Raw genomic sequence first — 23,243 nt, forward strand, 5'->3', positions numbered from 1 at the left:
AAAGCCAACCCAAGGCATAAGCGAACTGACTTGTGAAGCAATATAACCTTGTAATTGCACAAGTCGACCACAAGGTGGACTACTGCTACAGTTATTGTCATGATGATGAGACGGAGGTCATTGGAAACCCTCCATTCAGTTCTTAAAAGCATTATTGACAATGTGTATCCAGGCAACATGCTACTATTTTAGACACTAATTAGCAACTGTAGTCTGAATAACGCCCCATTAAAAGTAACCTACAATGAAAAGATTACCGATGAGATAAATCCTTTTACATGTTAATTGTAAAATACTACACAATGCAGGAAATAAATGTTATCAGTGTTGTGCTAGAATAAAAAAACAGCAATTGAATATGATGTTGTGTGTTTCTTTTAACAAAAAATTTACATTTCTTTATAAGCATAATTCATGAAACTACAGTATGGGACATTTCTGGATTTCAGGATTTGTCCAAGTCGATAAATATAAAACTAATTACCAGAAACCCCTCTAAAATATATAAAAAATATAAGACAAAATATGTGCAAAATTCTGAAAAATAATGTCTTCTGACAGCAGAAATAAGAAAATACAACATGACTAGGGTCAACCACCATTAAGTATATAACATCACATAAAGCTACATACGTAATCTGTCATTCCAATGACAATATATCCAATTATAGATCACAGGGTTTGCCAAAAATGTATGAATGCATTTGTGTATTAATGCTGTTCATCCCCACAGTCTGTAACATTTCTTTAACCCCCTCCACTGCTACTGTATGAACCGACTCTCAAGGCCAAAGGTCGGTCAGATGGCATGTGACTAAATTGCACCTAAGAACACATGACACAGGGGCCAGGAATAACTACCCTCGGAGTCACACAAACACACACTTGCACACTTTAAAAGAAACCCTGTAGAGGGTGAACAAGGGTGCAGGTTTGAAAATGATCAACAGGGTGGCATGTGGTCTGTATGATTATTTTTATTTTACAACAACATATTAAGTGAAGGACTCGCTCTGACCTGGAAGCAGCAAACGAGACATTTTGACTTGTGAACATGTATGCATGTATCATATTCAGCCTTTCAACTCTCAATCACTTTGGAGTGCTTGACTTCAGCTGCCGGGTGCGGAACAGGACAGGTGGCGTGGCCCGAGAAGAAACGCTGGCCCTCCACCAGCCAATAAAAATAACTGCTGGGCTCCATGATGTCACCCGTGAGCAAATCATAACCTCAAAGAAGCCAAAGGGTTGAGCGATACGGCAAACAAATGTTGCAGTTGTAAGATGCAGTCAGCCATCTAATTTGTCATTTTTTTTTCAGTGGTTTAAGGGGCAGATGTGCTTGAGCCTTATGATGTCTGCCTAGCAACAAGTGGCTGTGCAAAACGTGGGATGAAAAGTGGGTTGGGTACAGTGTTTTCCTGGTACTTAAGCTACCTGAGTAGTGTAGTAGTTCACTTGACTGACATCTATGTCGGGGGAGTTGGTTCAGTTCCCACTTAGTGACTGTGTGAAGGATTGTTTGTGTCTGTATGTTTTAGTTCAAGGTGTATCCCACTTCTCAAACCAGTTATAGGCTCCAGCTTCTTGTAACCCCAAACTTGACAAGGGGTACAGAAAAAAAAAATGGCAACTATATTGGCTGATGCCCCACCATTTTTCATACAAAACCTGCCAAATTGGAGATCAGTCCAACAGGAATCCCACTTCTCTGGCCAAAGTTAGAAGTTAGAGACCCCCTAAACGCAAATAGCTTTAGAAAACTGATAAATCTGGGACAGGCTTGGTTACTGGATAAGCCATATCAAAACCGAAAGGCTAGTAGTCTACCTGAGTTATTTGTGCCCTACCATTATTTCATATGAACCGTGCACAACTGGAGATCAATCCAAGGAGGTATCCCATTTCTGTCACCAAATCCAGCTGGAATAAGTGGTATATAAAGTTAATGGATGGTGTACCTAACTTGTTGGTGCTACACCATGTCCAACTCAAAATCAGTCTAGGGTGTACAAAAGTTAGCAACTGGGTAATAGCTTTAGAAATTGGATACATGGCTGTATAGTCATTTTTTACACAACTGTCTGATTGGAAAAAATCAGTGCAGGGGGTATCCTGCTTCTTTTGCCTAAGTTATCTGGGACAGGCTTGACCCTGAACTGGATAAGCCATATCAAAACTGAAAGGCTAGTAGTCTACCTGAATTATTTGTGCCCTACCATTATTTCATATGAACCGTGCACAACTGGAGATCAATCCAAGGAGGTATCCCACTTCTGGAATAGGTGGTATATAAAGTTAATGGACGGTCTACCTAACTTGTTGGTGCCACACCATGTCCAACTCAAAATCAGTCCAGGGTGGACCAAAGTCAGCAACTGGGTAATAGCTTTAGAAATTGGATACATGGCTGGATAGTTTAAGTTGTTGGTGTAACGCAGTTTTTCTGTCCCGACCAGAAATCAGTGCAGGGGTATCGAGCTTCTTGTGCCTAAGTTAACAGAAACAGGTGCTAGGTTGACTCTGAACAGGATAAGCCAAATAAAAAATGGATGACTCGTCTACCTGAGTTGTTTGTGCCCACCATTTTTTCCATATAAACTGCCAAATTGGAGACCAGTCCAAGGGGGTATCTCGCTTCTGTCACCAAAGTTAACCGGAATAGGTGGTATAAAAATGGATGAATGGATGGATGGTCTTCCTAATTTGTTGGAGCCTTACCATTTCTATTTAAAAACACAGCTGTCCAACTGGTGAGCAGTACAGGGAGTCTCCCACTTCTCTCACCATAATGAGCAGGGTTAGGCTGCAAAAACTCCTGCAACACTAATGATGGTAGAAAGCTTATTATAAGATACACAAAATCTTCTGGTGGAAATCTGATCCAGTATCCCTAACATTGGTCTGTTTTGCCATGCCTCCTCATCAGCACCAGCCGTGAAAAGGCAAGACAGACTGCTTCTCGGCCATGCCAGTCACCAATAACACTTCCACCCTGAGCACAGTTGCCAGAGAGCGTGTGCAAACTAAAGCCGGAGTCTGATCTCACTCCCATAACTGGCATTCTGAGGCCACAACACCATGCTGCCCATGTGGAACCCGATCTGTCGTAAATCTTCCCTCTTTGACCATGTGACATGCCGAATTTGTGATTTCATCCTCCCTCATCCCGTCCCCCCGGCACATGGAGCACAAATGTCAGGCAGAAGGGCGACAATTCCGCATGTCTCGATTGCTCTTTCTGTGAACGCGCTCCATGTGTTTGAATGTTTTCCCTCCCGGCCGCGTATCCATGATATCCTCATGTGCATTTGTGTGAATTTGTGATTGCATGCGCACATAACTAGAGTGACCCAGCTCCGGTTTGGCGGCGGGACACTTTCAATAAGAGGATGTCAGGAATGTAGCACTTGTCAGCCTCCCCGAGGATGCTGTTAATTCACATTCTGTCTGTTAGCCTTTGTAAACTGGAAGCATATTTAACTTTGACTGGGTTTCTTGCATGTGTATTCAGTATTTTTCAATACTAAACCATGACCAAAGTCCAGCAGGGGTGGGGGGTTCACTGACACATGCATTCTAAAAATCGAATTAATGAGAGAGAAAAGTAGCCACATATTGTTTTTGTCTATTTAGACCACACATACACACATAATAAAGATGGTGTGTTTTCGGAGTGTCAGTAAATGCACATTGCTGTTATATAGTGTGAGAATGAGGAAGTGTCGTTCCCAGAATGAGAGGACTAGAGACGTGTTTGTCAGTTGCAGATACAGTGCATACACTGTATGGTGTTAGCATTGTACTGCTGTTGAATTATTATAGTTTTGCATGTTTGTCACACTTAAAGGGGACCTATTATGCTCATTTTCAGCCCTTTGTACTGATGTGTGGGCTCCTATAAAGCAGCTACATCCTTTATAACTTGCACAGAAAGCTTTGGAGATCTTCCAGGGTCTACACCTATTCCCGCTATATTTCCTTGGTTTTCCAAAACGGTCTTTTGCAAGTTTGTCACACTTAAAGGGGACCTATTATGCTCATTTTCAGCCCTTTGTACTGATATGTGGGCTCCTATAGAGCAGCTACACCCTTTATAACTTGCACAGAAAGCTTTGGAGATCTTCCAGGATCTACACCTATTCCCGCTGTTATTTATTCCACCCACGGCCCACCTCCGGGCAAACCCAAATCCACTGTGATTGGTCCCACTCAGCTTGTACAGCTAACAGCTTGTACAGGTTGTGCCCAGGCATGCCCATAATAGGAAGCCCAGCTCACTGTGATGTCACAGTGAGCCAGTGAGCTCTCTGAAACAGAGAGCGTTCAGAGCCATCCCAAACTTCTTTCAGGGTTTACTTCCAAATGCGCAAACCGACATGGTCCTGTTTAAAAAAGTGATTTCCTTCTCTTTGCCCCCCCTGCAAAAGAAAGAAAGTAATTGAGATCTACCAGTGTGGAAAAGGTTAAACAGTTATAAAGCCATTTCCAAAACTTTAGGACTCCAGCAAACAACAGGGAGAGACATTATCCACAAATGTAAAAAAAAAATGGAACAGTGGCGAACTTTCCATGAGTGGCCGGCTAAACAAAATGACCTCAAGAGTGTAGTGACGACTCATCTAAAAGGTCACAAAAGACCCCACAACAACATCCAAAAAAGAACTTCAGACCTCACTTCCCTCAGTTAATGTCAGTGTTCATGACTCCACCATGAGAAACACATGGGGCAAAAAGTTCCAAGACTAAAACCACTGCTGAAGAAAACAAACATTATGGCTCATCTCGATTTTGCCAGAAAATATCTTGGTCTGACTCGACAAAAGTTACAATTTTTGGAAGGCGTGTGTCCGAATACATCAGGTATAAACCTGAAATACCGCCGCATTTCAGAAAATGAATATCACAGTAAAAAGTGAAATATGGTGGTGGTAGTATGATGGTCTGGGGCTGTTTTGCTGCCTCGGGACTTGGAAGACTTGCTGTGATAAATGAAACCATGAAATCTGCTGTCCACCAAAACTTCCTGAAGGAGAATATCTGGCCATCTGTTGGTGACCTCAATCTGAAACTAACTTGGGTTCTGCAGTAGGACAATGATCCAAAACACACCAGCAAGTCCACCTCCGAATGGCTGAAGAAAAACAAAATGACTGACCTGAACCTGAAACCTGAATTGGGATGCTGTGGCGTGACCTTGAAAATGCCTCCAATGTGGCTGAATGACAACAATTCTGCAAAGATGAGTGGGCCAAAGGTTCCTCCACAGCGCTGTAAGAGACTCAACTGCTGTTGTTGCTGCTAAGGGTGGCCCAACCAATTATTAGGTTTAAGGGGCAATCACTTTTTCACACGAGGGCATGTAGGTTTGGATTTTTTTTCCTCCTGTGATTATAAAAAGTTGCATTTAAAAACAGCATTTTGTGTTCAGTTGTGTGTCAATGACTAAAATGTTCATTTGTTAAATGATCTTAAACATTAAGTGTGACACATGTGCAAAAAAAAAAAAATCAGGCGCAGGGTAAACACTTTTTCACACCACTGTATATACAGTTACGGGAGCCAGTGACTTCCCAAGATCCCGATTGTCAGTGTGAACAATGAGGGAGTTGTCTTGGGAAGAAAATAACTGCACAGTTGCACATCACAGAGGATTTATCACTAACATTTGTGTAGAACCATGAGGGGACCTGTCCATATGTGGTGGCCGTGTGTGTGTGTGTGTGTGTGTGTGTATGTGTTTCCGATGACACTCAGGAGATGATTTTGAACAGCTGAGATCAGTTTGTGAGGAACCGAGCAATGGGGCAGCTGTACATCTCTGTCTTGGACATATATACACACACACAAACAGCGGTGGAATCCCAAGGTCCGACCCCCTTGAGACATAAGCCACACTGAGACCTTAATAAAGGCCTTGTTGTTTCAGGAGGTATAGCTGTTGGTTTCATGTTCATGTTCTCTACAAACCCATCTTTCCAGTTGCAGATTACATTGATCTTATTTTTATGCTTGGATTCTTCTCTATTTATTCTTATGAAGCATGCATGTGTTCAGCTTTGTATTTTACACACTGCGGTATGTCTAGTATAAACTATTAATGGTGGCGTGGCAATGAGAATAGCGGTCTAAATAAAACCGGGTTGCCATTAGTGTGTCAGCTGGCGTGCAACTTCTAAGCCAATGGGATTGTTCGCTTGGTCAGATTTGTTTTAAGAGGGGGCGGAGCCTAGATGTCCAACAGGGTCACAGGGAGTGATGTAACTTTGTGTTTATTTTGAGCATATAGGTGTAAATGTAGACACACACACACACACACCAAGATTCTCGAACATAGTGTTCTTCACATGCAAAAACTTTTAACATGTACCTTTCTTGATCACTGACAATTGTACCAGATGACATAATTACCTCCACCAAGGCGGGAGGTATCACTTAGGTTGCTGTATGTTGTTTGTTTCCGTAGTTAGCAACCCAATCTAAACCCAACATCCACCTGTAGCATGCTAACAAATGGACACACAGCAAACGCAAATACGTCACTTGAAGATTTTTTTCTCCTAGCTGTGTGGCCTGCGTGCTAACCACTCGTGCAGTCTCCATGGAAATCAGTGTAAAATCAAATCCATTGTTTGTCGTAAAAGTGTTTTTTTTCCCATTCAAGTCACAATAAAACTATCACCACTTGTCTCCAGAATTAAAAAAAATCATAGATTGTCATTCTAATCTAATCCATCTAATCTCAATGTCCCTGTTCATATGTCCGGAGAATTTCAGAGTTTTGGCATTTGAGTCCCAATAGTTCCTCAGTATCAATAAATGCTCCAACCCATTCATCTTATAGTCATCAAACCTGGAAGGATCTGACAAACATTGGTTTTGCCAGTGCTTCAAGGGCTCTTTCTAGTTTTGGGGTCTTTTTCCAACAAGCACCGCATGAACAAAAACCCAGAAGAGCCTGGGGTGTCTCATAGGTGGAAAGAGTGACCATCTAGACACGAGGGCCGTTGTTAACAAGGGATAGGCCAGGAAGTGGGAGCGAGAGACACAGTGAGTAATACACTCATTGCCATTAATACTATTAGTGGCGTCTCCACTGCCTTCCGTCAGCTGCAGCTGTTGATCACGTTGGAGCAACACTGAGCGTTTTAGCATTGCATCACTCCCCCTGACTTCAGTGCAATGCCCTGACTTACCCTGCACTTATATGGCGCCTGTTTTGCACATCACGCTAAGGCACGGTGCATTTGGTGGCCGATGTGTAGCAAAAATAAGATTTGATTGCATGCTCTTGTCTGTGAGCACGTTTCACTTCCTTAGCAATGGCGACAATCCGCCCACGAGCTATTCATACAATGCGTGTCACAGGCATAGCGAGATGTTGGTCATGTTCTCCAATGCAGGGAACGCCGCCGAGGGACGATGTAACTTCCCAAGGAGCTTGTCCACTGGCATACATCAGAGACATTCCACCTCATCTGACACTCGTACATGGAATTCTGCAAATTTTCTGCACTGTTCTCCAAGGCATTCTGAAGTGCCTGTCAAAAAGACTGGCGTGTCCAAACAGCGGGCATCTGTAAAGTCTTAAAACAAGAGAGATAGGCTGCGATTTATTAATGCGGTCCTTAACAACATAGCACTTTTAATGTTAATTCTGTATGTGAAAAAATGTTGATATTGGTATATAAAAACATATTTGCCCATGCTTGTTTGCATTATTAAAAAAAACAGTTTGCACTGCTGATAATTTGTCATAGATTTGTGCAGGGTCCCTTTCTCTTCCATGTTGGTATGAGCAGTGTATGCAACCTATAGTTGACACCTACGTGTCATTCTGGGAACACACTAAATACTTCAGATGACTCAAAGGTTTACTTGGCAACCGATGGCTGTTTTAAGGGCATGGATACACTTTCAGCTTGGACCGAGCGCAAAGTCTTCACGGTACACAGAAAGAAATAAAAGGCTTGTTCCGTGTAATCGTTGTCTTATATGATAATGACAAATAAACCGCCCTGGTATTCATCACAAGCTTTGACATAGCCACCATGACAAAATGATTTGGATTCGTTCCCAGAAATGAATTAGGTGTAACAACCCCACACTGATTTTAGCTCACACATGATTACAATACAATGGTACCTTGGCTTTCGTTATTAATTTGGTCCAAAGAAAACTGACATATGTGAAAAACCAAGCAATTTTTCCCACAAGAAATTTAACATCACTTTTACCTTATTGAGGTCTGTTGTTGGCATATGGCGAGAAGTGGACAGAGGGGAGGAGAGCTATGCCAATTGTTTGCAATCTCTGTTTTGTCAACACTTTGAACCCTTACAGGATTCCATAGTATAGTGCAAAACAGGAATGTTCAAAGTGCGGCCCCAGAGCCATTTGTGGCCTGCTATGCATTCTAAAGATACAATCAAAAAAGAAGAAAATCTGAAAAATCTGCAGTCATTTTACAAGAATAAAGTTGAATTATGGGCTGCGCGATGGATGAGTGGTTAGCCTGCAGGCCACACAGCTAGGAGACCCGAGTTCAATTCCACCCTCGGTCATCTCTGTGTGGAGTTTGCATGTTCTCCCCGTTCCAAAACATGCTAGGTTAATTGGCGACTCCAAATTGTCCATAGGTATGGACAATTAATGTGAGTGTGAATGGTTGTTTGTCTATATGTGCCCTGTGATTGGCTGGCCACCAGTCCAGGGTGTACCCCGCCTCTTGCCCGATGACAGCTGGGATAGGCTCCAGCACCCCCGCGACCCTCGTGAGGAAAAGCGGCAGAAAATGAATGAATGAATGTCTGTGATTGGCTGGTGACCAGTCCAGGGTGTACCTGCCTCCGGCTCGAAGCCAGCTGGGATAGGCTCCAGCATACCCCTGCGACCTAATGAGGATAAGCCCTATAGAAAATGCATGGATAATCCCATTGTGTTGTTTACAGTGTAATATTCTAACAACTGTATTCATATAATTTTATTGCAACTCTATAATAAAAAATTACATAATTAATTACAGTAATACCTTTATTTTTTTTTAATACATATGCTACTCTTACTTCTACCTGACTTCGGTTGAATGGCATGCATGCACTTAAACGGGCTACCTAATATTAAATAATTCAAAACACGTTCATTTAACTTGAGCTATACAGTACGTTGTATTATTTTTGTTTTGAATTATAGCACCAGGTTAGCAAGTGAAAACATTTTAATCGCCTGTATCGTAAGCCCATTGTGATATATTTTTACATAACAACCAGTCATGCAGCACAATTTTAATATGTACGTACATGCAAGCAAATGTGTGGAAAAAAGTGGGAGGAGTCAACACTAAAGATGTACAGGGCAGTCCTACTTACCCTCCACATCTCATTGCCGCAGCTGTTGTGGTGCTCACACACACACACACACACACACACAGTTGCGCACACACACAGTTGCGCACACACTTGTGCGGCATAAGTGCGCTCCTTCTTCAGCGTCCATTCTGACTGCTTCACTCCTCTGCTCCACTACTGTCTATTGAGTTAGTTGTAGTTAGGAGTAGCATTACACCATCTGTACACACACACACACACATTAAAAGAACACACATAAAGTGTAATGTTGGTGCTTCATCGCTGGGGAAAGTCTGATTCAGCAGAAGAGTGAAGAAGCGCTCATTTACCATGAGCTGTTTGGATGTTATGTACCCAGCCTATGGACATTACTCGTCTTACTCTGCCAGCGCTCCTGCTTTCATCAACAGTCTACAGGTAGGCTCTCATCATATAGCTGATATTAATGCATGTCATTTATTATCATACTGTATGACATTTACTCTCCTGCATTGTAAGTTGAGGAAAAACCTATTTAATTCATTAATGTGCACTTGCAAATGGCAATGGTAAAAGAAACTATGGATTTAATAGTACCGTATTTTCCGCACTATAAGGCGCACCTAAAATCTGATTTTGTTTTAAAAAGCTGACTATGCGCCTTATAATCCGGTGCGCCTTATATATGGATCAATATTGAGCCGCGACAGGTCTCGCAACTTACGGTAAGCAGCCACCGACTCCATTTTTCCCGTAGAAGAAGAAGTGCGCTGTGCATACTGGGAAATATTAAACAACGATTCACTTTCATTTGTGCGTTTGTATAAAGACCCTGAAATGGCTCCTATTAAGAGACACGCTTACAACGCAGAGTTTAAACTCAAGGCGATCAGTCACGCAGTAGAACACGGAAATAGAGCAGCAGCAAGAGAGTTTAACATGAATGAATCGATGGTGCGGAAGTGGAGGAAGCATGAGGATGAGCTGCGCCAAGTAAAGAAGACTAAACAAAGTTTCCGTGTCACTATATTGCGATTGCGCTAACGTTTAATTTACCGTAACAGTATCAGACGGTTTTTTGCGTGTTGACTAAATGGAGGAAAAGTAAAATGTTATGCCTTGCTGTTGTTCAAAGATGTCAAAAATGTGTCACGAAAATGCTTTACCTCAGAGAAAATAATAAAACAGCTGTTTATTCATTTTGGGAGTGAATGGAGCTGTGGAAAGCTTGTTTGATATCTATTAATAAAGTTTGACTGACCTATCTGACTGTTTTGTTGACATTCCCTTTAGCGCGGCACCATCTAATGGTTGCATAACGTAACTACAGCCTCTACTGTAGCGCCTTATAATGCGGTGCGCCTTATGTATGGAAAAAGTTTTAAAATATATAATTCATTGAAGGTGCGCCTTATAACACGGTGCGCCGTATAGTGCGGAAAATACGGTAATTTAATCATTTAATAAGCCATACAATAACCCAAAGCACTGAAATGTGCATATAAAGAAGAACATATTTTATTGTTGCTTTAACAATATATCTACAGTATATATTTATACCTTTTAGCTACCTAGCTATATATTACGACCTCTATACATATATACTATATACAGTATGTATGAACGGGGGCAATATACACTGTTTATTTTATATCATGCACTATATATATACATATATATATATGCACACACACACACACGCACACACCCACATATATAGTAAAGAGAGAGAGAGTTATCTACATATAGCCTATATATACTGTACAGTTTGAAGATAAGATAAGATATGCCTTTATTCATCCCTTATTGGGGAAATTTGCATAATGTCTCACTATTTACAGTGCATATACTGTAGATACTTAGCTCGCTATCAATGTATAGTACAGTCATCTACTTCTATCTACATATACCATAGTACCATAATAGTTGGCAAACGCATTTTCATTGAGGGCCAGGACCTCATGATATTATTACACCATTGCCCATTCAGTTGGTTATTATGTTTTTACTAACACATAGATGGATAATTTGTTTTGGAATGAAAAGTGAAGTGAGAAAGTTTTTGCAGTATTGAAAGTAGTAAACTTTTTCATTTGTCACAATGAAAGAGCAAATACATTTAGAAGGAAAAAGCTGAAATGTGATATTGACACAGATTATTCCCAGGCTTCAGACGGACACATACAATGATGTGGTGGCCAACATCTGGCTCTGGGGAGTTTGACACATGTGACATATACAGTACTGTAAAATGTTATATATATATTTGTTGAGTTATCGACATATAGCTTCACATATCTCTCGATATATCCAAATATAATGTATACTCTGCAAGAAAACTAAAAAACAAAAAAAACAAAAAAGTTGTAATAATAATGTATAATAATAAAATAATGTTAATTTAGTTTCATGAAGTTGAAATAATAAAGAAAATATACATTATTCTTTTAAAGTCGTAATGTTATGAGAAACTGAATAAAAAAAGTTGTTATTTGGGGAAAATGTCAAAATATTATATGAAGAAAACTTAAATATAAATACTTAAAATAAAATAAATTGATGGAAAACAGCAAAACTGAAAAAACAGCTGAATGTGACAAGTAAAAAAATCTAAATATTATGAGAAAAATGTGGCAATTTCACCAAAAACATATTATGGGGAAAAGTAATGTAATTTTAGTTGTTATTTTTTTAAAAGTTGGAATATTATGAGAAACCCCCCCCCAAAAAATAAAGCTGTAATATTTGGAAAATGAGGTTGAGGGAAAAAATATTATGAGAATAAAGTCAAAATACTGTTGGAATAAAGTAATTTCAATATCAAATGAACTTAATATCAAAAATAAATATTTGAAAAAAAGGGAAAAAAGCAAAATGGGGGAAAAAGCAAAGTTGATAGTAATAATTGGCTTTTTTTCTTGAAAAATATAGTATTTACATTCTTGGCATACCTACTTTGTAAGTGACCGTTGCATCCTTTCATTTTTTAGTATATGGACCTCGGTGGTAGTTGAGACACCCCTTTTGTCTCGTCAGACCACAGAGTATTTTCCCAAGGTCTTGGGGATCATCAGGATGTTTTCTGGCAAAGAGGAGACGAGCCTTAATGTTGTTTTTGTTCCACATTGTTTTTGGTCTTGGATTTCTGGTCATCCAGGCCATTTTTGCCATTTTCTTTCTTATGGTGGTCATGAACACTGACCTAAATTGAGGCAAGTGAGTCCTGCAGTTCTTTGGATGTTGTTGTGGGACCTTTTGTGACCTCTCGGAGGATCGTTGTTGCGCTCTTGGGGTTAATTTGGTTGGCCGGCCACTCCTGGGAAGATTCACCATTGTTCCCTGTTTTCGCCATGTGTGGATAATGGCTCTCACTGTGGTTTGTTGGAGTCCCAAAGCTTTAGAAATTGCTTATAAGCTTTTCCACACCGATAGATCTCAATTCATCTCGGTTATGTCACATAACTGAAGTGAAAAAACATGACATTTAAAAACAGCATTTTATGTTCAGTTGTGTTATCATTGACTATTATTTAAATTAGTTTGATGTTTTGAAACATTTAAGTGTGACAAATATAACGATTTACCTATAATAAGGTATATAATATAATAGAGCATGGTATTAGCATATCTTCACACACTTAAGAGTCAATGTACATGCTGAAAATGTTCGGTTAGTATCTAACTACAATATACAGTACATCTCATGATAACCTCCCCCCACTTGACAGGCTCCCACCAGTGTAACCAGCACCTCACCTCTGTGTCGGGACTTTATGGACACTCCTAGGGGTCCAGAAGGGATGTCCGGGGGCCAGGGCACCGTTGGCGGATCCACAACCTCATCCTCTTCGTCGGCTTCCTCCTCCTCTTCCTCCTCGTCTTCATCCTCCTACACATCGGCAGCTCCACGGCCAGACGAGGGTGGTCCCAAGGACAAGCAGGAGGGCCCCGAGGCCGAGTACCTGACATCCCGCTGCGTCCTCTTCACCTACTACCAGGGGGACATCAGCACTGTGGTAGACGAGCACTTCTCTAGGGCACTCAGCTCCTACATGGATGGGGAAAGCAAGCGGCGGGCTTCGGAGCAGCAAACTGCAGGTACCACAGGTAAATATCACAGGCATTTGCTTAAGTATACACAGTAACATTCATTCATTCATTTTCTACCGCTATTCCTCACGAGGGTCGCGGAGGGTGCTGGAGCCTATCCCAGCTGTCTTTGGGTACACCCTGGACTGGTCGCCAACCATTCACACTCACATCCATATTTATGGACAATTTGGAGTCGCTAATTAACCTAAAATATTTTTGGAATGTGGGAGGAAACCGGAGTACCCGGAGAAAACCCACGCATGCACGGGGAGAACATGCAAACTCCACACAGAGATGCCCGAGGGTGGAGTTGAACCCTGGTCTCCCAGCTGTGAGGTCTACACAGTAACATGTAGATATTTTTTGATACAGCTCTTCACATTACACTACGCAAGAGTCCTTAGACCAGGGGTCTCAGACACACGGCCCGCGGGCCAAATGTGGCCCGCAGGACACTAGTTTGAGGCCCCCGCCTTGATATGAAAGTTTAATGTTAGTGCGGCCCGCGCAAGTTTGATATGGATGCTGTATGGTATCATGTACCCAGAAAAAATGATTACGTTTGATTAATGTTCATGTTAAAGGTTAAATAACTGTTAATAGTTATCCTCCCTATCCATGTGGAAGTGGTACGTTTTTGGCTATTTAAGTTTAAAGGAAATAACTTGAAGGCTACCGTTTAGGTCGCTAGCTCTCTAGTTTGCGAGTTAGCATGTGTCTCAAGACCCTGCAGTTGCGCAATATGTTGTAAATAAAAAGAGTATAAATGTGACTATAGTATGCTTTGTTAATTTTAAGTGGAATGTTTTATCAGAGCTTTTCTTGTAGAAAATTGGAACCAAAGCAAAGTTTTTAAATTTATTTTGTTTTTAATAAATGCTTCTTTTTTTTTTTTGGAAAACCTGATGCGGCCCAGTCTCACCCAGACCCGAGCTCCAGTGGCCCCCAAGTAAATTGAGTTTGAGACCCCTGCCTTAGACTATGTGAATGTTTCATAGCAGTAAAACTAAGAAGCACAGCTCAGAAAAGGTTAGGGTAAGTAGCTATGTCACAACATTCATTCATTTACGTGCGTACAGGTGACAGAGTTGCCTGTGGGGCATCTCTTGGGCCACACAGAGCATCAAACAGGTGGGGTGACATGGCAGCTTTTTGCAACGGTTGTCTCTGGAAAGAGGCCAGGGCATATGGGGTCGAAGGTCACTAGGGCCAGCCCGCAGGACTTCATTGACTTTGGGTCGAAAGGTGCATTTCAGAAATGTTTGTAATTTGAACACTGCTTAACCTCTGACTGGCTCCAAACTATTTAAACAATTTTGATCCCGTCGGGAATAATCTGATCCGGTGTCAAACTGTGGCCATCATAAAACACTGTCATAAAGTATAAAAAGAATCTAAATGAAGGATTAAACAGCTGACTTTGCGATTCTTTTCTATTTTCCTTTGTAGTTGTTTGATTTATTGTCACTTGAGCCAAATTATACTTTCACAGCCAGGACAGAAGCAAGTATATTACTGGATTTGTTGCTATGCTAGTATGATGACACAATAGATGTTCTATGGTTACCATCACACTTTTATGGCGGCATCACAAAACAACACAACATGGTTTGTGATAAAATACCCTAACCCTTGAACTTTGACATCCCATTTCAAGCATCCTAAAACCGTCCAAAAAAGGGGTCTCAAACATGCGGCCCGTGGGTCAAATGTGGCCCGCAGGACACTTGTTTGAGGCCCCCGCCTTGATATGAAAGTTTAATGTTAGTGCGCAAGTTTGATATGGATTCTGTATGGTATCATGTACCCAGAAAAAATTATTACGTTTGATAAATGTTCATGTTAAAGGTTAAATAACTGTTAATAGTTATCCTCCCTATCCGTGTGGAAGTGGTAAGTTTTTGGCTAAGTTTAAAGGAAATAACTTGAAGGCTACCTTTAGGTCGCTAGCTCTCTAGTTTGCGAGTTAGCATGTGTCTCAAGACCCTGCAGTTGCGCAATATGTTGTAAATAAAAAGAGTATAAATGTGAATATAGTCTGTTTTGTCATGTCTACAGGGCTCTAATAATGCTTTGTTCATTTTAATCTGAAAAAAATTATTTGTCTACCCACCAACTATATGTGGTTTCTTAAGTTTTTATTATTTGCCGTTTTATTATTATTATTATATTTATTTATTTATTACTGATTGATTGATTTTCTTTATTCTTGATTTGTTTATTTATTTTTCCTCTTATTTTGTGTAGAAAAATAAAAAGTAAGATATTTGAGAACAGTGGAATGTTTTATCAGAGCTTTTCTTGTAGAAAATTGGAACCAAAACGAAGTTTTAACATTTTTTTTGTTTTTAATAAATGCGTTGTTTTTTTTTGGAAAACCTGATGCGGCCCAGTCTCACCTAGACCCGAGCTCCAGTGGCCCCCAAGTAAATTGAGTTTGAGACCCCTGGTCTAAAATGATGGTAAAATATTGAACTACTTGCTGGTCATCTTGCCGTTGTAGTCTTCCCTGCATTCTTTGTGATCTGACTATTGCACGTCTTCATTTCAAGCACAACGCACATCCTGCCTCACAACAGATGCTATGTTTGTACATGGCTGTAAGCGCGCAGCCTCGCTTCCTGGCGTATCCTCCTTCAAAGATGTCGCCCCCCTACAATGGTCCGCCGTCAGATTTATACACACCATGTGATCGGACACTACCCGCCGCCATGGTGTCTTTTTTCAGCGGAATATCTAAATATAAAAGTCTGCTCCTGAAAACATATAATGGCCTGCTGACATTCTGTCAAGGGCGAGGAGGTGGAGGATGGCAGAGGGTTGGTGGGGTGGGGTGCAGAGAAAACAACAGGTGGGGGTGCAGGAGACAGAGAAGCGGGGCCGCCGGAGCTTGCACAGGCTCAGTGTTGAGTGTGTTTTGGGGCTTTCACAAGGGCTAGGTTGACATGGGAGTGAGAGATGTCACCACAGAGAGTGATTTAAGGCTGTAGGTCACAGCGTCTGCCTTATATAGCATTCAGGGATATAGGGTCTCTCTCTTTACCTCCCTCTCTCCCGCTCCGTTACATGTGGTTGTGTTTATTTTTGTGTCTTGTCGGAGCTAGCACTGTGTGACGGTATGATCCAATGGGGAAGATATCTGGGCAAGAGGGCTTTGCGGTCATGTAACTCCCATCTACTATTTAACATGCACTTGCTCCTCTTTTTACACCCCGTTCAGCTCAGCAGCCGATGCATGGGGATCAAACGGGTTCTAGGATTCGACCATAGACTCTACGATGTAAGAATTTGGCGGTATTGCATAGAACAAGTCGGAAAAGCAATGTTGTTCCACTCCAGTACTGTAGGTGGTGGTATAGTGCATAGCAGATGTGGGTGGCTCCACAGTCCCTCGTTTATTGTGGTTAATTGGTTCCATACCGACAAAGAATTCAATATTAATAAAGGGAATATTTTCGAGGGGCCGTATGGTGGACAAGTGTTTAGCATGTTGGACACACAGTCAGGTGATTGGGAAGACCTGGGTTTGAATCTCTACTTGGGCATCTCTGTGTGGAGTTTGCATGAAAAATGAGCATAATAAGTCCCCTTTAAAATATTAATTAATATATATATATATATATATATATATATATGAGATTATTATTATATTAAAAAAGGGCAGCAGACCTCACAGCTAGGAGACCATGGTTCAATTCCACCCTCAGCCATCTCTGCGTGGAGTTTGCATGTGAATGGTTGTTTGTCTATATGTGCCCTGTGATTGGCTGGTGACCAGTCCAGGGTGTACTCCGCCTTTCGCCAGAAGACAGCTGGGATAGGCTCCAGCACCCCCCGCGACCCTTGTGAGGAAAAAGCGGTAGAAAATGAATGAATGAATGATATGAGGGCTGCACGGCGATCGAGTGGTTAGCATGCAGACCTCACAGCTAGGAGGCCAGGGTTCAATTCCACCCTCGGCCATCTCTGTGTGGAGTTTGCATGTTCTCCCCGTGCATGCGTGGGTTTTCTCCGGGTACTCCGGTTTCCTCCCACATTCCAAAAACATGCTAGGTTAATTGGTGACTCCAAATTGTCCATAGGTATGAATGTGAGTGTGAATGGTTGTTTGTCTATATGTGCCCTGTGATTGGCTGACAATCTGTCCAGAGTGTACCCTGTCTCTCGCCCAAAGACAGCTGGGATAGGCTCCAGCCTACCCCTAATGAGGACCCTAATGAGGATAAGCGGCATAGAAGATGGATGGATGGATGGAGGGGTGGAATATTTTAAAAGTTATGGCATACAAAACTTGTTTACGATCTTCTAAATGACTTTTAAGTACTGTGTACTTGCATTAGCAGGTATCACAGTCTACAACAGACTACATAGTCGAGAGATGAGGAAGAGCGGCTCAGACATTTTGATGAGCTGGTATCGTAAAAAACAAGGACCTGACAAATTCCGAGTCTGCTGGTGTCATAAATTAGATGAGTAAATTTTACTCCCATCCCCTTCCAAACCAAGAGATGATCGCCCAACAACTTAGACAAAGCGAGGTTTTCTTCCTGACGCTCTCACACACTGGTGACCTGGAGAGATGCAGTCCTGACACAGTAACCCGCTTGTTCCTAAGTTAGCAAGCAGGAGTTATGATCAATGAAGCAGAGTCAGTTGGAAAAAGACATGGCTACAGTATAAAGAATGTAGATAAGTAAATAAGTAAAGAGAGCCATTGTATGGTGATGTTAACCAGTATCCCACTGTCCACCCTCCCACAGAAGCCCCCTCACCAAGTAGCCGACGAAGCTTCCCTCCATCCTTCTGGGACAGTAACTACGCCTCGCCTCAAAGCCGTTCCCACTGCGAAACAGGAGCAGCTTCGTATACCATGGATCCTTACGCGTCAGGACTTCACCCAGGACTGCCGCACCCGCACGCCCACCCTCACTCACACGCTCACCCTCACGCCCATCCTCCTCACCCAGCAGAGAGTTGGGGATACCCCCAGGCCCAGGCTTACGGGCCCCCGAGGCCTCTCCATGAACTTTACTCCCCTTCAGCTTTGGAGCCACACTACGGGCCCCTGCTCATGCCCACCGTGCGGGCGCCTCACCTGCCGACCTTGCCCAGCCACTATGAAGTAAGCAAGCTGGAGCCCACGGCTTCCTGGCCAGGTCTGCTCCCACCAGGGGACGTCGGACAGACGCTGGCCCTCAACATGGATGCAGGTAATGACACAATGGGTCCTCTACTAGCCTACTTTAGGGGTCGGGTCATCCCTCACATGAACGTGAAGCTCTACTGTTGAACACCATGTCGTTCTTTTGTAAGAACGACACTAATATAGAATAGCATCAAATTTCCACCTTTTCGGAGATGTAACAGGCGCAGTGTGGGGTAAAAGTACTCCCCGATGCTCCACAGAGGCATGGAGTATTTTGCTGTGTTGAAAGCAATTGTTGCAGTCCAGTGATTATTTCATACGTCACACCGGATGCTCATTGCGTAGCTAGTTATCCGACTGTGGGTTGTGGAAATATCTCGGAATTCATGCTATTTTGAAAAAGCCAAAGGAGTATAAATGTCTGGTCACATGATGCAGCATTCCGATTGTAGAGGTTTTAATGCTTTCTAGGAACAACCTCAGTTTTCGTTGTTGAAAATTCTTCCTTGGTTTTAGTACATTTTCTTGGTTTACATTCTGTATCCTTCTGTACTGCATCCTTAGGCAAAATTAAGTTTTTTTTTTTAATTGAGTGTGACTGGGCGGCACGGTTGTCTTGTGGTTAGCGTGCAGACCTCACAGCTAGGAGACCAGGGTTCAATTCCACCCTCGGCCATCTCTGTGTGGAGTTTGCATGTTCTCCCCGTGCATGTGTGGGTTTTCTCCGGGTACTCCGGTTTCCTCCCACATTCCAAAAACATGCTAGGTTAATTGGCCACTCCAAATTGTCCATAGGTATGAATGTGAGTGTGAATGGTTGTTTGTCTGTATGTGCCCTGTGATTGGCTGGCGACCAGTCTAGGGTGTACCCCGCCTCTCGCCCAAAGACAGCTGGGATAGGCTCCAGCACCACCGCGACCCTTGTGAGGAAAAAGCGGTAGAAAATGAATAAATGAATGTGACTGCTTAATCACCTGTTAGCGGGCCAAAGAAAATTGCAAGTGCCAGCAATTAGATAAAGAAGGTGAAAAAAACACTATTGAATTCTATCTCACTAGAATGCATAGGATGTGAGCAGCAACAATAATGTCCATCCATTTGTCATTTATTATTATTTCACATTGTTTTCAGCATGTAAAACTATAATTATTCTTTGTAAAATGTAATTTTTATTAATATTTTTGAATGTCTGGAATGTATGAATTGGATTTACATTACAGTAATCCCATGCCACTTTGAATTCCTCCTTGATTTGTGGTTGAATAAGGCGGATTATTAGCCCCAAATATGCATATCTAAGCAACGGATGCTGACCTAAAGTAAGCATATTCATGAACTAAAATAGAAATAATGCGCATATAAGACACATTCAAAGATGCTGTAATGATATATAGTATCCGACTCTGGTCACTCGGTCAATGTTACTGTTACAGGTCGCTGAGGCACCAGACTCACCAGAACAAAAGGCTTTCATTGCAGGCTTGAATTATCTCACAACAGTCCCAATAATCTCTAAAACTAAAATCAGCTCAGAACCCACTAGCACTGGAACACATTTACATTTATATTTACAACACATTTACAGCAACACATATGAGCAAAATAATATGAACACAATAATAATGCTTCTAAGGGTAATTGATGAGACAATATCACCACAGGAAATACTGCACAGAACAGGAAGTGAAAAACAAACCCTCCCAATGCTGAGTGTGAATCTATATTATATTTTATTGTCTGAGGCAGCTTATTTTCTCTTGGTATAGCTATGATATCAGGCAATACGAGTGCAATGGTGACTATAGGGGTGTTATTTCATGTACGGAGGGCTCTAATTATGATAGCAGTCAGCACCACCGTTCAATATTCATTCATTTTCTACCGCTTTTTCCTCACAAGGGTCGCGGGGGGTGCTGGAGCCTATCCCAGCTGTCTTCGGGCAAGAGGCGGGGTACACCCTGGACTGATCGCCAGCCAATCACAGGGCACATATAGACAAACAACCATTCACACTCACATTCATACCTATGGACAATTTGGAGTGGCCAATTAACCTAGCATGTTTTTGGAACGTCGGAGGAAACCGGAGTACCCGGAGAAAACCCACGCATGCACGGGGAGAACATGCAAACTCCACCGTTCAATATATCGCTGTTAAGTGAATTTCCGCAAAGTCGGATTCCACATTTATTAATAGCATATTTTCTAGTTAGAGCATAGAAAACTGTTTAAGGCACGAGTAGAGCCCTCCTGGCATACAATGACACCATACATTTGTACTTTTATGACGTAAAAATAGTAAACCTAAAACAGAAAATAAGGCATATTATACAAAAATAAGACATAACATAGACTTACACTTTAGTATTGGGAAAATTCCCAATGCCTTTTTTTTCCTGGACATTGTACTACCTGCAGTGGCTACTGTCCGATCAATGTACCATAACATCACCAGTGTAGAATGCTACATATCATGTCTTTGAATGCACCTTCTGTAATGTAATGTCTTACATTTGTATTTTTATCCATTTAGCCATTGTTATGCTTAAAAATGGTTAATTTAGACCAAGAACATATAAAATTTGGTTAAATGTTCACTTTTTTAAAAAAGGGGCCCAAGTCAGCCATGAAACTTTAACTTATTAATGAATTTATTCCGGAAAATAGTGATAGTGAAACCACACAATTCGAACTGCAAAGTGGTAAGGGATGGGTGTATCGTATCTTGGGAAAAATTGATATTTTGGAACAAATTAATAACAATGCTCTTTGGACACCCCTGATTTAGAAGGTCTCAACTATCTGCAAAGAGAGGAATATAGAAATAAAATATAATATATGACCAGTCCAGGGTGTACCCCGCCTCTCGCCCATAGACAGCTGGGATAGGCTCCAGCATCCCCCGCGACCCTCGTGAGGAAAAAGCGGTAGAAAATGAATGAATGAATGAATGAATGAATGAATGAATATAATATATAGAAGCGTTATAGAAAATGGATGGATGGAAAATATATAAACATATTAAATATATAAAAATATTGCACAAAAATGGAAAAGCAATTTTGATCCTAAATACATGTGATTTTTAATGTAATTTTTATGCAATGTTTTAAAAAAGAAATGTAAAAATTTGGAGAGCACAGGTCATGAGCGTCAGTCTTTGTAACACATTGAGACACGCATACATTTGCGGCCATTGTGAACACCCTCAACCACCCACCATTGTGGACACCAGCACAAACACCTTCTAATCATCACATTAGCCTTCTTCAACAAAATGTTCGGCCCCAAGCAGGCTCCATGACAACGTGCGCTCCGTTGTTGTCCGACATGCTCCTAATCATCGCTCTCTCTATTCTGTCAGGCCTCCAGCAGCACAAGAAAGGCAAAGAGCTGTACTGGTTCTAACAAGGCCCTCAGTCACATTGACCAGCCATTTACCACAGCCAATTAGTCCTTGGACCCGCTCCGCTATTGAAGACGCGTGTCCCCTTTATCCCAATCCCCCTCCCCAGCACCAGCAGCAGCAGCATACATCTGCATCCATACACCCCCCCTCCTCTTGGCTTCACACTTGACAGGATACAGCTCCAGGTGGATGTGAGTGCACCATGGAGATAACACATAATCTGGACCGGCTAGCCATGCCCCTCTCCCCGGGCAGACCCATGTTGGACCTGGAAAGACTTTTGCTGATGAAGGGATGGACCTAGGGGGAGTCACTCCAATGTGCCTGGTTATCTGCATTTCATGTCTTTTGTTTGCTATACTGTGGCTGTCATCATCCACCAATACGTATGGACTTTGTGACTATATTAATTTGCTCTCTGGAATAAAGTGTTTCTATTTATTGGTGTTCCTTCTTTTGAATGGTTTGGTTTATAGGCCAGTGCTTCTGCAATGATTGTGGATGCTTTTATTGTATTTTTCCAAAAAGAAAAAAGAAAAAAGAAAGACGAGCCTAATTGGAAAAATAATAATTTTTAATTGTATTTTTTTGCTCATTCTTGTCAGTTGTGTTCTTTGCATTTTTGGCTTATAGTTATCCATCTTTAAAGCTATTTTGTATCACGACTTACTTTTTGTGTGTGCCATTTTTGTTTCTTGATTTATTTTGTTGTCTGGAAAGATTGTGATATCAATAAATATTTTTTTGAGGGTAAAATTCCAGACTTCCTCAAAAGGTATTAAATATGAAGATGCGCACCACACAAAAAATTCAGACACTTTCTCATGTTAGTCAATGGCTGGGCATGTCCAAACTTTTGACTGGTACTTTATGTCAGGGGCCAGTCTTCCAAGGACCACACTAATTTATTTTTAATATAATAATAATCTAATATATCTAATATATATATATTTATTTACTAATTAATATTTTAAAGGGGACTTATTATGCTAATTTTTCCGTCCTTTTTACTGAGTTGTGGACTCCCATAGAGCAGCTACACACAATAACCCACACAGAAAGCTTTCTACATCTGCACCTATTCCAGCTGTATTTCCTTGACTTTCCAAAACGGTTTGTTTTAATTTATTCAACCCACGGCCCGCCTCCGGCCACACCCACTCCACTGTGATTGGTCACACTCTTCTCAACCTAACATGTTTTTGGAATGTGGGAGGAAACCGGAGTACACGGAGAAAACCCACGCATGCACGGGGAGAACATGCAAACT

The 23,243-nt window shown here is 41.6% G+C and overlaps 1 protein-coding gene and 1 long non-coding RNA gene across 3 annotated transcripts; one reads left to right on the plus strand and one right to left on the minus strand.

The window, feature by feature from the left end:
* Positions 1-9,509: 9,509 nt before the first annotated feature.
* Positions 9,510-22,683, plus strand: vgll2b (vestigial-like family member 2b). Of its 2 annotated transcripts, XM_058090521.1 has the most exons (4): positions 9,510-9,764; positions 13,055-13,433; positions 18,179-18,628; positions 21,929-22,683. In XM_058090521.1, the coding sequence occupies exons 1-4, from the start codon at positions 9,678-9,680 to the stop codon at positions 21,970-21,972; spliced, it is 960 nt and encodes a 319-aa protein (XP_057946504.1). In that variant the 5' UTR covers positions 9,510-9,677; the 3' UTR covers positions 21,973-22,683. The 2 variants fall into 2 exon arrangements, with proteins under 2 accessions (XP_057946504.1, XP_057946503.1); XM_058090520.1 differs by lacking the exon at positions 21,929-22,683 and having other exon boundaries at positions 18,179-18,800.
* LOC131140741 (uncharacterized) lies at positions 12,282-13,432 on the minus strand. Its single transcript, XR_009132456.1, has 3 exons — positions 13,083-13,432; positions 12,529-12,788; positions 12,282-12,408 (listed from the first exon to the last, which is right to left on the minus strand). It is a non-coding gene; the product is annotated as an uncharacterized LOC131140741 (long non-coding RNA).
* Positions 22,684-23,243: the final 560 nt, after the last annotated feature.

This window comes from Doryrhamphus excisus, chromosome 13 (genome assembly GCF_030265055.1).
Source record: "Doryrhamphus excisus isolate RoL2022-K1 chromosome 13, RoL_Dexc_1.0, whole genome shotgun sequence".
NCBI lineage: Eukaryota > Metazoa > Chordata > Actinopteri > Syngnathiformes > Syngnathidae > Doryrhamphus > Doryrhamphus excisus.

Bases quoted from the DNA above. Each gene is read 5' to 3' on its own strand.
- vgll2b (XM_058090520.1), top strand. From the start codon at position 9,678: ATGAGCTGTTTGGATGTTATGTACCCAGCCTATGGACATTACTCGTCT. The intron at 9,765-13,054 runs GTAGGCTCTCAT...CCCACTTGACAG, and splicing joins CTTTCATCAACAGTCTACAG to GCTCCCACCAGTGTAACCAG. The intron at 13,434-18,178 runs GTAAATATCACA...ACCCTCCCACAG, and splicing joins GCAAACTGCAGGTACCACAG to AAGCCCCCTCACCAAGTAGC.